At 39.7% G+C, this 17,004-nt stretch overlaps 1 protein-coding gene across 1 annotated transcript in view; it reads right to left on the bottom strand.

Annotated features, from left to right (window-relative positions):
• Positions 1 to 17,004, bottom strand: part of SLC18B1 (solute carrier family 18 member B1) — a 35,126-nt gene that overhangs the window by 4,848 nt on the left and 13,274 nt on the right. Inside the window, exons 6-11 of the mRNA XM_060753388.2 lie at positions 13,473 to 13,629; positions 11,922 to 12,058; positions 8,711 to 8,812; positions 7,485 to 7,576; positions 4,002 to 4,097; positions 2,349 to 2,423 (exon numbers count right to left, since the gene is read on the bottom strand). Of these exons, the coding sequence (XP_060609371.2) occupies positions 2,349 to 2,423; positions 4,002 to 4,097; positions 7,485 to 7,576; positions 8,711 to 8,812; positions 11,922 to 12,058; positions 13,473 to 13,629 (659 nt within the window). The remainder of the gene's footprint in view (positions 1 to 2,348; positions 2,424 to 4,001; positions 4,098 to 7,484; positions 7,577 to 8,710; positions 8,813 to 11,921; positions 12,059 to 13,472; positions 13,630 to 17,004) is intronic.

Here is a 17,004-nt window from a genome sequence, read left to right as displayed (position 1 = left end):
TTTCTTCACCACAGAACATAAATTACTTTCACATATGCAAAATCAAGACCAATTTTAATGCTCTGGAGAGGTTACTATAGGACAGACTAAATGTGTACAAACCTAGATTAGAACAATTTTATTTTTTGACCATGGATTTTGTAAGAAGAAAAATGGCCACACAGAATGCAGACGGTTTTTGTCAAATAAATACTTCAGTTTCAGAAAGATTGTATTTTGACAGCACTTACACTAGAGAGGCTAGAGAGGTCAAAAACACTAAAAAGAGCTAAAAGGGGAACAAAGAATTGGTAGAGTCACTGCGTGGGGAAGGTGGCCAAATGTAGGAATACCTGGCTATGCTAAATGATTTCAAGTCTCCAGGGCTCCATCAATAAGACTACACTGTCTAGGTTGAGGGAAGTAATAATACTATTTTATTCTGTTTTAGTCAAACCTCACCTGTAATACTGTTTCCAGTACTGGGCACTGCAATTCAAGAATGATATTCACATGGTCAAAGGTTTGGAAACCATGACCTATGAGGGGCATCTTAGAGAGCTGGGTATATTTAGCCTGAAGAACAGAAGGTTAATAGGTGACATGATAAGTAAAGGTAAGGCAAAGGTTTCCCCTGACATTAAGTCTAGTCATATCCGACTCTGGGGGGTGGCGCTCACCTCCATTTCTAAGCCGAGAGCCAGCATTTTCCATAGACACCTCCAAGGACATGTGGCCAGCATGACTGTATAGAGCGCTGTTATCTTCCCTCATTTGCATTTTTTTGAACTGCTAGGTTGGTAGAAGCTGGGCCTAACAGCAGGAGCTCACTCCGCTCGCTGAATTCGAACCACAACCTTTCAGTGAGAAAGTCAGATTTAACCTGCTGCGCCACCGGGGGTGACATGATAGTCATGTTTAAATATTTGAATGGATGTCATTGTAAAGATGGAGGAAGTCTGAGCTCCAAAGATGAGGATACAAAGCAATGAAATCATACTATAGGAAAAGAGATTCCACCTAGACTTTACGAAAATGCCCTGATGATAAAAAGTGTTTGACAGTAGGATATACCGCTTTGGAGTGTGGTGGAGTCTCTTTCTCTGGAGGTTCTGAAGCAGAAGTTATATGACCATCTGTCAAATATGCTATGGTTGTGTGTTGTATGGATGAGAGTTGGATTGGAAGGCCCTTGTGGTCTTCCCAATCTCTTTGATCAATAAGTTTAGGGAACAATTTTCTAACCTGGCATCCTCCACCGAGCACATAGACTCCAAAAGGACTTTTTTTAAAAGAAAGCAACTACTAAATGAGGTAGTTCACCTTTTCTGCTTGCCACCAGTGGAAAAGTGGAAAAGACAGTGCATTTGCTACAAGCACCACCATATGCATGGATACTGTGAAATAAATCTCTCCATGTTAAATGGAGCTTGTTCTTTAGAACAGGCATGGGCAAACTGTTAGGAATTGTGGGAGTTGAAGTCCAAAACACCTGGAGGGCCCATTCCTGCTCTAGAAAGTGTGTTTAGGATTGTGCCTTTGGATTCTACCAAGCAAATATGATATTCAGTTCAGGTATTTTCTCTCTGATTCATGGCTTAGACTCTTCACTGCTACTCTGCATCGCTTCCTGGGATATTATTATTGTTGCTATTAAATGACTAGGAATATCAATGCTGGCACTGGTGCTGCTAATCAAAATCTAATTTATTGTCTGTAAATTGAATGCAAGAGCAATTTCAGAATGAAGTAAATGGCCTGTACATGGCTTTTTGACTCATTTGCAAAAGAGGTCTTGACTCAATTAACTGATATAAAATTAATTTCAAATGAGATCGACTTGATGGAATGTTCCTGGACAATCCTCATTTGTGGATACCAGAAGCATGGCTGCCGCTAACAAATTTTAGGGATTTTTAAATTAATAGTGAACAGATAAAGAACAGCTATAAATTACATATCCACTAAGGACACAATGACCTCTCCAGGTATACCGGGTCCATGAATAATGCTAAACCAACTATGAGATGGACATTTGAGGGAAGGGGGGACTGTCCACCTTTTTTTTTTTGTTGTTGTTGTTGGCAAAGTGCCCTACACAAATGCTATCGTGGTTTTCTTGGCAAGATTTTATCAGCAGAGGTTTGCCATTGCCTTCCCTGCAGCCTGAGAGTATGATTTGTTCAAGGTCACCCAATAGGTTTCCCCAATTGGGCAGGAATTTAAACTCGAGTTGTTTGGAGTAATAGTCCAATACTGAAACTTCTACCTCAAACTTACTCTACAGTTATAGCTACATAAAGATTGATGTGTTACATTCAGGTACACAGATTTGTAAGCAAGGCAGCATTCCATGACTTTCTACATACCCAAGTGACCATACTGCACTGAAGAGCCCAGAGACCAGCCCTAGCAAGCTCAATCCTTCTTCAAATCCATTCTCACTGCAAAAGGAAATGCACAAACCGGTTATCTGCCAAGACTGATGATTGTTTTTTTTTTTTTCATTTTGAACTATTATAAGCTTTGGATCTGAGCAGTGTAAGAGTCAAGTCTGGTTTAATCAGAAAAAGCAGTATCCTCTATAGAGGAGATGGGTTTGCAGTGAACTTTGGACCATGGGTTGATCATAGCCTGCCTGGGTTTTAGCCCTCTTATTTTCTTTGGGATTGCATAGACATGCCTCAATTAACAAAACATCTGACAAAGGAACTCCCTTTTATATCTACTCAACCTCCCTTTCCTTTTTTGCCCTCTGTGTCTAATTGGATTTTTTAAAAAAGCTGCATTCACATGAGGAGGGTGGAGGAGGCGGCCCAAGAAACACAGCCTTCCAATGTCATGTTGCAGCAGTGTGTGCGCAATAAACAACACAATAAAGAAAGCCTGAGCTTTTTAAAAAAAGCCAGATTTTGCTGTAGCGATTCCACTGTAGCCATGTGTATCTGACTACAAGAGGAAAGGCAAACAGCAACTGTCTTCAGAATCTTTACTGGGACTGCATGGAGCAAAACTGAGGGGAAAAGGGAGCCTCATCAGCTCATCTCAGCATGTTAAAAATGTGCATATACATTTGATAACCAAAATGGAAAACATAAGAAAATGATTACGGATGAAAGGAGAAAATAAATCATCCCTGCATACAATTTAGAATGATTTTCAAGAAGGTTCAAAATGTTTTTATTTACCCATGGAAGTTTTACTTGATCTGATTCATTTCATGTGTGCATATATTTACTGAAAGCTTTGGAACAGTTCGCTATTATGCTTCTGTTAAAGTAGTAACATCAAAAATGTCAACTACTTGGGTATACCCTTTACTGACCCTCGCCCAAATGTTTGTATATATTCCCCCCACTCTAAAAACTTAAGGTGCCTATAGTATTTGGCAGTGAGAATTTCAAGCTAAAACATGCTGGATATTTTTTTATCCCAGGCTTTTGCACTTTGACCCATCTATTCCCTGGAATGTGGGATGTTGAATATGAAACTTTTCTAATGCTGACTTCAACCCTGACCCTCAATAATGCCTTGTTCTTAAAGAAAAATGAGTACTTCCAAGTCTTCCTTTCCTAGGGTTTTCCCTCCAAGAAGAATGTAATAGAGTATTGTGTCATTAAAAACTTCAAACTATCCACAAAACTACATCAAATACTGCATCAAGCTCACAGCATGTGGAAGGATTCACTCAGACGCTGTGTGTGTTGGGTGAGTGGAGCATTATCTCACAGATGGGAGATAATCTAACTTGTCTTAAACCAAAGTACTTAGCTTTGCATATTTATCCTGACACAAATCTGTAGTTACCTACTTCACAGTTAGAACATTTCTGGTCCTATAGATGCTGCTGAACTGCAAATCCCATAATTTAACCATGCTGGCCAGGGTTGATGAGAAATGCAACCAAAAACCATGCAATCAAAAACCACAAGGAGGACCAAACATTTCATATCCCTGAACCATATGATTTCAAGCCATTTTGGAATAATGAATTAAAAATTTATTTAGCAAAGGTAACTTACTATGCGCAGCTGAGTATCTCAGGGAATACTGGCATACCATTCATCCCAAGAGAAAAACCAATCAAAACCAACATTAGAACAAAGAGCCAAAGTTTGCTGTAAAAGAAAAAAATCCTAATGCAATCTCAGAAGATACTTAACCATATATAAATGTCAACTACAGTCAAGACAAATTTTATCACAGGAAAACATCCTAAACACCAGGCTTACAAAGTTAATGTGTATTTTAATATGTATTGTATGTAAATGTTTTAATATGAATATTTTACAGAGTGTTTTAAAAAATTATGTACTCTATTTTAATTGTGTGATTTAACAATGTTGTAATCCACCTCGAGCCATGAGGAGAGGCTGGTAAGAAATAAAATTGTTGTTGTTGTTGTTGTTGTTGTTATTATTATTATCATCATCACATTCTGTAGATTTTTTTTTGTCGTGTCAGGAGTGACTCCTGGTGTGAGAGAATAGATGAAAATGTACAAGTCTGACCAAGTGAGGGGAAAGTTTTGGAGTTAGCAATCTCGACATATCTAGATTTGCTGGTGTTTAGATTGAATGTCACTCTGTAGCAGTTGAGGCAAGTATGTTTCCGGGAACTTTCTGTTTGTTTCTTCACACACTCTCTTCCTGCATCATGTAACCTTCCTTTGTTCTTTAGTTCTCATCTGCTTTCACACATCTTTCTCCCTGCCTGTCATTCAAGAAGCAGGCATGGTAAGAGCTCTTTCTGGGTGAAATGCTCCATCCCTTCTAATATCACATAGTACTTTTCCTTTTCTTACCTTTCTTCAAGATGAAGCTGTGTTGACAAAGTACTCATAAGTAAAATTACTTTTATATTCCTGACAAAGAAGTCAAAGATTTCTTCCTCTAATAGATTTTGTTTGCGGGCTAATGAATTGTTCAGCTTCAGAGTTACTACCTCAATCTTCCATGTTTATCGATAGAAAGGAAGCAAAATCTGGCCCCCAATGCAATTGTTCACCCTAGCTTTTCAGCCTTAACTTGTATTTTCAGCAAGGTGGTCTCATCCAGCCCATGTGGTCTCATCCAGCCCATGTGGTTCTTTCCCCACTCACAGCTGCCTCCTTTCCAGTGAAGTGGGTTGGAAAATTGAGCTTTCCCCCTGATTGGTCCTGTGGAGGAGGATCTAGACCTCTAATCCTAGAAGTTTTTCCCATCCCCCTTCTATCCTGTAAATACATTTGGGAGGATGGTGCTTCTGCCAAGAAACTTATGGGGCAGATGCAGGATACCTAAAGGCAGTCAATGAGCTGAGATAGAAAAAGCACCTTTATTAAGCCACCAATGAGACAAAGCAATTTTGGTGTGAGCTTTCAAAAGCACAAATTATAGGTATATGACTTCAAGGATCTGAAAACATACTAACATAGGTATTCTTTCATATCAAGCAAAGAATCATCAGTGGGTTGCTGTGAGTTTTCTGGTCTGTATGGCCATGTTCCAGAAGCATTCTCTCCTGATGTTTCACCCACATCTATGGCAGGCATCCTCAGAGGTTGTGAGGTCTGTTGGAAACTAGGCAAATGAGGTTTATATATCTCTGGAATGTCCAGGGTGGGAGAAAGAACTCTTCTCTGTTTAAGGCAAGCCTGAATGTTGCAGCTGGCCACCTTGATTAGCATTTAATGGCCTCGCACCTTCACAGCCTGCCTGGTTGCTGGCTGGGGAGGGGGGGACTTTGTTTACTGTCCTGATTTTAGAGGTTTTTAAAAATATCGGTAGCCAGATTTTGTTCATTATCGTGGTTTCCTCCTTTCTTTTCAAATTGTTCACATGCTTGTGGATTTCAATGGCTTCTTTCTGTAGTCTCACATGGTGGTTGTTAGAGTGGTCCAGCATTTCCGTGTTCTCGAATAATATGCTGTGTCCAGGTTGGTTCATCGGGTGCTCTGCTATGGCTGACTTCTCAGGTTGAACTGGTCTGCAGTGCCTTTCATGTGCCTCAAGCAGAGAAGAGTTCTTTCTTCCACCCTGGACATTCCAGAAATATATAAATCTCACTTGCCTAGTTTTCAACAAACCTCACAACCTCTGAGAATGCCTGCCATAGATGTGGGTGAAACATCAGAAGAGATGCTTCTAGAACATGGCCATACAGCTTGGAAAACTCACAGCAATCCAGTGATTCTGGCCATGAAAGCCTTCAACAACACAAAGAACAATCAGCTTTGGTGACTATGTTCCTATTTGATGATGATGTAAGAGATGCTGGTTATTTTGCACAAGATTTTTGTGTAAGACCTTTCTTTTTCAAGATTGCTGCTTTTTGCATAACATTTTTGGTGTGCAGTGAGCCTATGTACATGTGTGTGTGTGTGTGTGTGTGTACAGCTGCTCTGAGTCTCTTTTGTGGAGAGAAAAAGTGGGGTATAAATAAACATCGTCGCCATCATCATCATACATATGTATGCATATGTTTATCTCACATTAAATCACAACCCTACACAAAAAAACATGTGTAGCTGTCCAGAATCAGTGACTGATATTCCAAATTACAGTTAGTATTCATAACCCTCTTGAAACTTAAAAAAACCCCTTAGCTTTGCCATAATTCAGAAATAACTTCAAAGCCACAGCAACAATTCTTTTGTAACCTAAATGTAGGAGATCCATAACTGATCTGTATTCAATAATCAATGTAGGCATGTTGTACAATTGCCATAATCATAAATGCACCCCAAACCTTACTTAATAGCCAGCAGCAAAATTAAGCAAAGGAATTCTGGTGTTAGAAATTGAAGAAGGCGATTTCTAGCCTGCATCCCATCCCGAACCATCCCATCCCATCCCAAACCATCCCATCCCCCATTAGTAAACAAGGCTGTTTACTAGAGGAACTGTGAAAGTGTTTCTGCTCCTGATTATCACAGGCTTGTTTCCTGGCAGGAGGGGCATGGAAATATCATTTTATTACATCGTGATTGCCAGCTGAACAACCTCTTTCACTCAATGCACATTAAGGTGGATTTGCGCAGTTTAGTCAGGGAATGTTACTTAATACTTATGCATTTGGAATTAGATGATATAGGCAGTCAGCAAGTACATTTTGCAAAAAAAAAAAAAGCCGCAATACTCGCAACACAAAAAATAAACCCCACATGTTCTGCACAGAATGATTTTCGAAATTACTTTGAATATTCAGAAAAATGGCACAAAATTTCTTCCACTGTGTTATTCTTCCACACTGGATTTCTCAGTTTTGGGGAAACACTTTTGTTTTTGCTAAGAAAGGAATAATTGTGAAATTTTTTCCACCATTATTCCTTTAATTCTTGGGTGAGATGACAAGAAAAATGTATGACTCTAAATGGGAAAGTTTGAATATTTGAGGCAGGGGACATACATAATTGCTTATTAATTTCCTCAAAAATGTGAAAGCTTTCAACAAACAAAGGCATAGTGTAAGTGATAATAAACAACTAAACAAACAAGCACGCAGTATAAATAAATAGATTCTACCTTTCTATGTGAAAAATGGGTGCTGGTCCCAAGAAAAAATAGCACAGTGCTGTCAGTAGACCTCCAAAGACTATTAGCCATTTCCTTGAATGCTGTAAGAGATAAATCAAGAGATGAAGATCATGACTATTATCCAACTATCACATTTTTTTGCCATGTGGACATAAGGAATTCATGGACTTTAGAATCACTTCAGATGAGTAATGGGCAAAATGTGGCCTGCAGGCTGTAAGTGTCCCCTAGTGTTTCCCAGAAATAAAAAATAGCTTTTTGTGCCAGGAATATCCCCAAATGCACTCTGGAGGCCCTCTGCTTCCCTCCCCCACAGATCAAAAACATTTTTTGCAAAAATATTCAGCCTCCAAATGCTCCGAAAGTCCACTGGGGGTACATTTCCTCCAACATTTTGAAGGGACCCCGATTTTGCTCAAGGACAGACCTTTTTTTGAAATCTAAAACATTGTGAAAATGTCTTTATAGTTACTAGAAGTGTCTGGAGAAATATTTTCTGTGCATCCACACACACATGTGTGTATCCTTCCAAGTTTCAGGGTGCTCATGTGGCCCTCAAGCCTTCGACAGCTGCCCCCTTTGCTTTAGATGTTCTAGGGCAAAATTTTTATGTTCAAGATAGGCTGCTGAAATGGCTATCAATTGAAAGACTGTGTCCAGTATCATATTCTAAGATTAGCCTCTGGATCTGGTGAGACTTGTTCGTATATTTTATCATGGTGGGCCTTGCTGACCTTCTTACACATCTAAAGTTAATTAAATCCTTGAATTGCATTTAGAGGGGCCAGCCTAAAAGAGGAGGCACAAGTTCAGTCACAGGCTGAGCAAGTTTGACTTACTCAAGGTCACCCAGTAGGTTTCCACAGACATAGTCCAATGATCTCCAGAGTTAAACTATTAAACTGTACACCAGACTGGCCCTCACATTCATTATTACCAATGGCTATCAATTATAACTAGTTCTTAATTATATGAAAACACAGCTATTATGTCATTGGCAGTGGTGGGAGGCAGATGTGGGCTGAAAATAACACCCAAAGAAACATGTGACTTAACATGTGACGTATTCGGTTTATGACATTTAGTGTTCTTGTCCAATAAAAGGAATTTCTACAACCAAACTATCAAAGTTCAAACATTTATAACAATACATTAAAAGTGACAAAAATATAAAACATTTGTTTTAAAAAAATAGCAGATGCAGATATACTTACCGGCTTTTTATCACTAAGAAAACCAAGTAATGGTGAGGATAAGGAATAGGAAAGTGCCAACCCCAAGAAGACAAGTCCAACATAGCCAGCAGGCAATTTGAACTATAGAAAAAAGCAATGTTTGAATTATTCTATAAAAAATATCTTATGTTACAAAATTCCTTCAGCTATAATCTTTGTAATATACAGGGTATCTCACATATGCCAACAGTGAATAACACCACCAGAAATGACTTGAGATAAGGCTACTTGAAAGATTATTATATAGGGTTAGTCAAAATGCATAGGCCAATAAGCCATTCAATTGAATGGCTTATTGGCCTATGCATTTTGACTAACCCTGTACTTTACAAGCTTGCTTATGTGTTAAGTTCTGTTTGTTCATACAGGCCTTTTGCATTGAAGCAATGCATGAAGGCCTGTATGAACAAACAAGACTGAGTCGAACACTTTTGTTCTTTTATTTGTGCATATTTCATGGTATTTTAATACTTCTAAGTTGTTTATTTTCTTTTGAAACTACTATTAACAGCCTTGATTGCCATTAAAGTGTACACTGAATGAACAACAGTTCAAAACTGCCAACACCATAAAGCCTCAAAAGGTGAAAGACATGTTTTTTCTGAGTGATCAGGAAAAAAAAACTGTCTTAAAGTAAAGAAGAAATTGAAACAGGATATGATTTTATTAGCTGCTTTGTTTGTGTTGGTGCTATTCCTTGAATTTGGAATGCAATTATTTGTTATCACTACAGTTTAGGAGTATTGTAAATTACATAGAATTAAGTCTCGTTTATACAAATAATAAGCAAGTAAAAGTAAAAAGGAACAGAAATAAGGCTCAAGTCAGCACAGAAATTATTTGAGATGTTAGTGCAGGCTGAATACAGACACACACTTGATAGTCATATAACTATTTACGGACATTGGAGCAACTATCATTAAACAAACATCATTAAACAAGCTGTTATATAGCATCCCACCAGGAGCAATCTATCCCAAATGCTTTTAAACATGTATATGAAAACACTGGGTGAAATTATACAGACACATGGGACAGAGTGCTATCAGTATGCTGATTATACCCTAATATATTTCTCCATGCCTTCAAAAACAGCCTCAGCTAAGGATAGCATGTCTCTTCTGACAACTGCCTGGAGGAGGTAATGGGCTGGATGAGGAAAAACATCCAATTCTGGATGGCGCCACGCACACCCTGAAAGACTGTGTTCAAAGCTTGGAAGTGTCCTGAATCTGTCTCTCCAAATCTCAGCCCAGGTAGATGCAATGGTCAGGAGTGCTTACTACTATCAGTTTCAGCTGATACACCAGCTATTTTATTTATTTATTTATTTATTTATTTAAAACTTTTCTATCCTAATCTTTTCTACCTCCACAGAGGGACTCAGACTGGCTCACAACAAGGATTCGATGCAATAATACAATCTAAAACATCTTACAACAAAAAAGATTAAAATACAAATACAATAAAATACATATAAGCCAAATCGCCAAAATAAAATCATATCCAACTCAGTCCACGTAGTCAATAACTTGGTCTGTAGCCAGTCTCAGCCATTATTCTGGGAATGCTTCATTCCATAGCCAGGTTTTCACTAGCCTCCTGAAGGTTAGGAGGGAGGGGGCAGATCTGATCTCAATCAGGAGATCACCACAGGGAGGGACCACCACAGAGAAAGGCCCTGTCCCTCGTTCCCACCAGACACAATTGTGAAAGTGGTGGGACCAAGAGCAGGGCCCCACCAGAAGATCTTAACAGCCTTGGTTATTCATAGGGGAGAATACGTTCGGACAGGTAAACTGGGCTGGAACCGTAAAGGATTTTGTAGGTTAAGACTAGTGCTTTGAATTGTGCTCGGAAGCTAGTTGGCAGCCAATGGAGCTGGCACAACAAGGGAATTGTCTGCTCCCTGTACCCCACTACTACCAGTAGTCTGGCTGCCAAGCGCTGGACTAATTGCAGCTTCCAGGCAGTCTTCAGCGGCAACCCCACATAGAGAGCATTGCAGTTGTCTATATGGGATGTAACCAGAGCATGGACCACCATGGCCAAGTCAGACTTTCCAAGGTACGGGTACAGCTGGCACACAAGCTTTAACTGTGCAAAAGCTCCTCTGGCCACCACCAAGACCTGGGGTTCCAGGCTCAGCGATGAATCCAGGATCACTCCCAAGCTGTGAACCTGCGCCTTCAGGGGGAGTGTAACCCCGTCAAGCACAGGCTGTAACTCCATGCCCTGTTTGGCCTTACAACTGACCAGGAGTACCTCTGTCTTGTCTGGATTTAGTTTCAATTTGTTCGCCTTCATCCAGTCCGTTACAGCGGCCAAGCATCTGTTCAGGACTTGAACAGCCTCCTTAGTAGCAGGTGGGAAGGAGTGACAGAGTTGGACATCATCTGTGTACAGATGACACCGTACCCTGAAACTCGGGATGATCTCCCCCAACGGCTTCATGTATATGTTGAATAACATAGGGGACAGTACTGAACCCTGTGGGACCCCATAGTACAATAGCTGTGGAGCTGAGCAAGAGTCCCTTAACAACACCTTCTGGGAACGACCGTTGAGGAAGGACTGGAGCCACTGCAAGGCAGTAAATCCAAGGCCCATTCCTGCGAGGCATCTTAGAAGGATGCCGTGGTCGACAGTATCAAAGGCTGATGAGAGGTCCAGCAAAACCAACAGGGATACACCCCCCCCCCCCCCGTCTAGCTCCCAGCGAAGATCATCAACTAAGGCGACCATCACCCAGAGGACCTTTCCATTGGCCACCCCAAGAAGACAAGCCAGAATTGCTCCAGCAGCTAAATGAGCTGTTGGGATTACAAAACACAACTTAAAACCTATCTCTTCTGACAGGCCTGCCAAATACATTTCAATTATGCATTTTAAACTCACATCTTGTGTTTACTCTTTTAATCTTTGTTCTGTGTATTTTAATATATGTATTTTATATAATTTTTTACAATGATGTGTTTTTAGATATGTTGTGCCCCACTTTGAGCCACGAGGAGAGGTGGGTAATAATAATAATAATAATAATAATAATAATAATAATAATAATTCATTAGATAAGTTAACAGACTGTCATGACATCCCACTGCCATTCTTCCTTGACAATTACACCATAAACATCTGGTTTAGATAGATAGCATGTCTCCAAAAGAGACTTATCCACAACATTACGTACCTTTTTCAAGACAAATAGGGACATTGTAGGATCTAGGAAACCTAAGCATGCACTTAATGAAAATATTGTAAGACAGAGGAGGATCACTTTGGGTATAATAACAAGCTTCCAGAATGAATCTTTACCAGGAGTTGAATCTGCAATGAGATAAAACACAAGGTATCCTAATTTTTGCATTAAATAGTAATACTGTTGGTGATGTGGTGTTTCACAGAGCAAAAAGTCACTGACATTAGAAATTAAATTTAACCTAGGGCTAAAAAGAAGACTGAGGACACACACCTGGATGAAGATGCCACTTTTATGACATTTTCAACAGACTGAAGATGGTATTGTGTTGGTATCCAGGCTTCATGAACCTCAAACTTCTCTGAAGACAAAATCCACAGCAAATCCCTGTATGAAGGAGGATATTGCTACTGGCAATACCAGTGAGCCTTTTTCCTTGCTTCCCACTCAGCTTAGATTCCACTTTCTCGCTCCTGACTCATTAAAAAATAGTTTAAAAGCAGAAGTTGCTTTCAAAACTTTGAGGAGACGTGAGTAGTCCTCTACATACAGCTGCCAGTCAGTTAAGTCTGTCGAAGGAAGTGGTAGGGATGGGGAGATGCTAGAAAAGAGGGGTTTCTGTGTGCTAAAGTTTGGAGGACTCGGTAGTTCAGTAACAAGGAACCGGATTTGTTTACAGAAAGTTCCAGGTTCAGGCAGTGACATTTCTAGGCAGTGCTGAAAAAGACTCCTGACTGAATTTTGTGAGCCTCTCTTAGTCAGTAGAGACAATACTTAGTTAGAGAGACCACTATCAGAATAAATTAAAAATGTATGTAGTGCCCTATGATTAAGTTTATTCTCCTTAGTTGTAGCACAGGATACTGGTTCATCACTAACAGAGAAGTAAAATTCAGCTACCTATGGCTTTGTTGGCAAAATATCTTGTGCTGATGGCATTGCATGCACAGGAGTACCTATTAAAGTACATCCATATCAGGACCAGAGGTCTACTGGCCATTGGCATAAGCACAACTATGTAGTATTACAGTTTCATATAACTTCTTTCTGCGTTTGTGGATTGAACCTATCAAGAGCTTGGAAACATTACATTTTAAAAACCTACTATTTATTTATTTATTAAAACTTTTGTATCCGATCTTCTCACCTCCGTAGAGGGACTCAAACCGGCTTCTAGAGCAGTGGTTCTCAACCTGTGGGTCCCCAGATATTTGGCCTTCAACTCCCAGAAACCCTAACAGCTGGTAAAGTGGCCACAATTTCTGGGAATTGTAGGCCAAAACACATGGGGACCCACAGGTTGAGAACCACTGCTCTATAGAGCATGGCCACATGTCACAATTGGACCCCAAAAGCAACTTTGCCAACTTTTGGTTACACTTACAGCTGGAAAAGTTGTGGAAAAGACGCCCAGTTGTTTTATATGCCAGAATATACGGTAGTCTCACACTTTTAAATATGGAAGAGAACAAGGTCAAAGAAAAAGCATATTTGCTGTTCCTCTTGGCGAAGACACATAAAAGCAATAAAAACAGCACCTACCGTACTTTGGTAAGAGATACATATTGAGAGGCACCATGAGCAGCACTAAGCTTCCAAGTACAATGAAAGGGACTTCATAGCCAAATGACTGGTATAAAAAGCCACCAATAGGTGGCCCCAATACTAGCCCCAGTCCAGTAAAAATTTCAAGGCTGCCCTAAAAAGGAAGAAAGAGTAATAACGCAATCAGATTGCATGATAATTCTGTCAGATATTTTCCTGGGTTTCAGGAAGAGGATTTTCCTCAATTTATGTGGAGATGGACGGGATTGAATCTAGAACCTTTTGCATTCAGGTGGTCTGCCACAAGACTACAGGTGAAAACCAAAGGTAAAGATCAGACCAAGGACCTGAGACAGCTTTGGCAATGGTATGGTTGGATCACAGGGAAGGTGCTAATAAGTCAACATGGATACACAGCCCAATGCACATTTGTTATGTTAAAAGCAATGGTTAATGCAGTGGTTCTCAACCTGTTTTGGCCTATAACTCCCAGAAATCTCAGCTGTTAGGATTTCTGGGAGTTGAAGGCCGAACCATATGGGGACCCATAGGTTGAGAACCATTGGCTAAAAGGAAGAGAAAAGAATTGCTTATCCGTAACACATTAAGAGTTGCATTAACCACAAAATCTGATACGGCAATTGGGAAAATTGCCTTATTCAGCTCAAAAGGGTTTGGGGGCTACTCAGTTTGATTTATTTCTAATTCCCAGTTTAGAAACCCAAACCTTCATGCCGCCCATCAACTATCACTGAACAATAACAAACCGGCTGTACTCCCCCTCCCTCCAAATCCCATATTTGTTTTTCAGAATTAGATGAAAATGCATGGCATAGGAGCTGCATAGGAGAAAAAGACATCTGTCACTGTTCAAACAAGAGATGAGGTGGGGAAAGGGGGTGTTTGTGGCTATTTGTGCCTCTAAGAGGGGTATTTTTAAACCTTCAAACAACATTTCAATTAGAGAGGGGAAACTAAATTACATTGAGAAAGATGGTTTTCTTTTAGTGGGTTAGAGCTTAACAAATTTCAGAAGAATAGATGCTAGAACTTTTGTGATCTCTAAATGATCTCTAATTGACCAAAGAAATACTGAGGAAGGAATTTGCAAAACTTAAAGAAGACAGCTGAAAAGGTTGGGGAAGAAGGGAAGCTTTCAAACTAAAGCTATAAATGTATCAAAAACGTCATGAAATTTATGTATGCCTCTTTTGTTAAAGCTGGCTTTTGCTGAGCCTTTGTAGCTGCAGCAATTTACGTAAAACTGCTGCAAATTAATGAAACAGTAAAGTATGTTTTTAAATAATAGAGGTCAGGCAAACCTTATGTAAGTGTCTTCAAAAAGGATGCTTTGCTGTTCTAGTGTGAGGGAATTTTGTTATTAGTGTTGAGCTTTGCTTACTTATTTTTCCTCTTTAGTGACAAATACATAGCCTTTGCGAACTTGGCTCTCTGTAAATCAATTGCAGATGTTTTATTGTTTAGGTTTTATGCCATTATATACATTCATTTGAATATGATTTCTTTAAGTTATTGATGTTAGGTTCTGATTTTCGTTGTTGTTGTTGTTGATTCGTTCAGTTACTGCTGACTCTTCATGACCTCATAGACCAGCCCACACCAGAGCTCCCTGTCGGCCGTCACCACCCCCAGCTCTTTCAAAGTCAAGCCAGTCACTTCAAGGATACCATCCATCCATCTTGCCCTTGGTCAGCCCCTCTTCCTTTTTCCTTCCATTTTCTCCAGTAAGCTTTCCTATCTTCTCATTATGTGGCCAAAATATTTCATCTTTGCCTCCAATATCCTTCCCTCCAATGAGCAGTCGGGCTTTATTTCCTGAAGTATGGACTTCAGGAAATTATGATTATGAGTTAATATTTGTTTGTTGTATTGAGGCATTTAATGTTTGCCTTTTTTGTATGTTGGAATCCACTCTGTGTCCCCCTGGGGCGATAGGATAGAATACAAATAAAGTTTTATTATAGCATTTACTGCCAAACAGCCACTATGGTGCAATGGTTTGAGTGTTCACTAGGACACTGAAAACCTCAGGTTCAAATTCTTGCTTAACCATGACCATTTGGGGAGTCACACTCTCTCAGTCTCAGAGAAAGGCAAAGGCAGACCCATCTGAACAAACTCTGCCAAGAAAGCCCTGCAATTGGTTAACCTTAAGGTTGCCATAAATCAGAAATGGATCGAAGGCACACAGCAATGCTTCATTGTTATTAGCAGACTCTCTTTGGCTGGTTGGTTATATTTAGGGTCAGTTTTGAATACCCTTTTCACTCTCTAACAAAAATGGAGACAGAGAACTAATTTACCTCTTCCTTTTGCATTTCATGTCTTTTTAAAACCAACCAATCAATCACTTAATAATGAAGCACATGTCATACCATGCCACCACCCCTGGCAAGAAATCTGAAAAATACAGGAGGATAAATCCAGTGGCTAGCAAGTTGCAATGAATAAAAACCAGTTCAAGAGCTGGGATTCAGGCCAATTCATACTCAAAGCAATTCATACCCACCCATCCCCTGCCCCGCCCGCCTTTCTTGGGATCCTGTATCTGTAATCACAGCAAATGTGGAGGGCTAACTATATAAGCTAAACCTGCCAGTTGCATAATTGCACCCTTCTCCTCTTCTCTCCCAGTTCCCATCTTGGTGTTTTTCTCTTAAAGAGAGCTTGGGGAGAAATGAGTCAATTTCTGAAGCAATGCTCCCTGGTCCCTCCAAACTCAAATTGTGATTGAGTTAACAGGGATGGATTCAACTTGCTCTAGTAACACCTAAATTGATTTGGACACCTCTCAGATCTGTCCACATGAACTCAATTTTGTCTTGGACTCATCTGATTACACCCCTATGAAATACTATGGGAATAAATAAGTCCTATTCTATAGGGAAAAAAGAGATTTATCTCAGGAAACAGGTATCATAAATATTTAGCATTCTTTCTTTCTTTGTAAAGATTACAAAGTTACTCTTTCTATTGACATTCTAGGATAATACAATGGCTTCTTTTTCATAAAAGCCAAAGGAAATGAGATTAAATGAAGTACTGAAACCATTAAAGAACACCATGTGCTCAAACAAATATATGCTCCATTAAGATTCAATAGTTTTTAAACTAGTTTAATTCAGATCAAAACTCACTTGACGCTGTCAGCAGTTAAAAGCAACAATGCTGCCTTTTAAAATGTCATTAGTAACACTATTTTTGACATAAAATTGATGTCTGTTCAATTCTCTCCATACAAATCTTTCTTGGAAGCATTTTTGTGATTCTGCCAAACTATTAGGGTGTGAAGGGGCCTCTCTGTTCTTGCACGGGTTGCCTGCCTTCTGGACTTTTACACTATGGCAGCGTTTCTCAACCTGTGGGTCCCCAGGTGTTTTGGCCTACAACTCCCAGAAATCCCAGCCAGTTTACCAGCTGTTAGGATTTCTGGGAGCTGAAGGCCAAAACATCTGGAGACCCACAGGTTGAGAAACACTGCACCACGCCAATGTTTTGTCATGATCAG

This window comes from Anolis sagrei, chromosome 1 (genome assembly GCF_037176765.1).
Source record: "Anolis sagrei isolate rAnoSag1 chromosome 1, rAnoSag1.mat, whole genome shotgun sequence".
NCBI lineage: Eukaryota > Metazoa > Chordata > Lepidosauria > Squamata > Dactyloidae > Anolis > Anolis sagrei.
The sequence above is the reverse complement of the archived record's forward strand: the minus strand, read 5'-3'. Positions and strand labels throughout refer to the sequence as shown.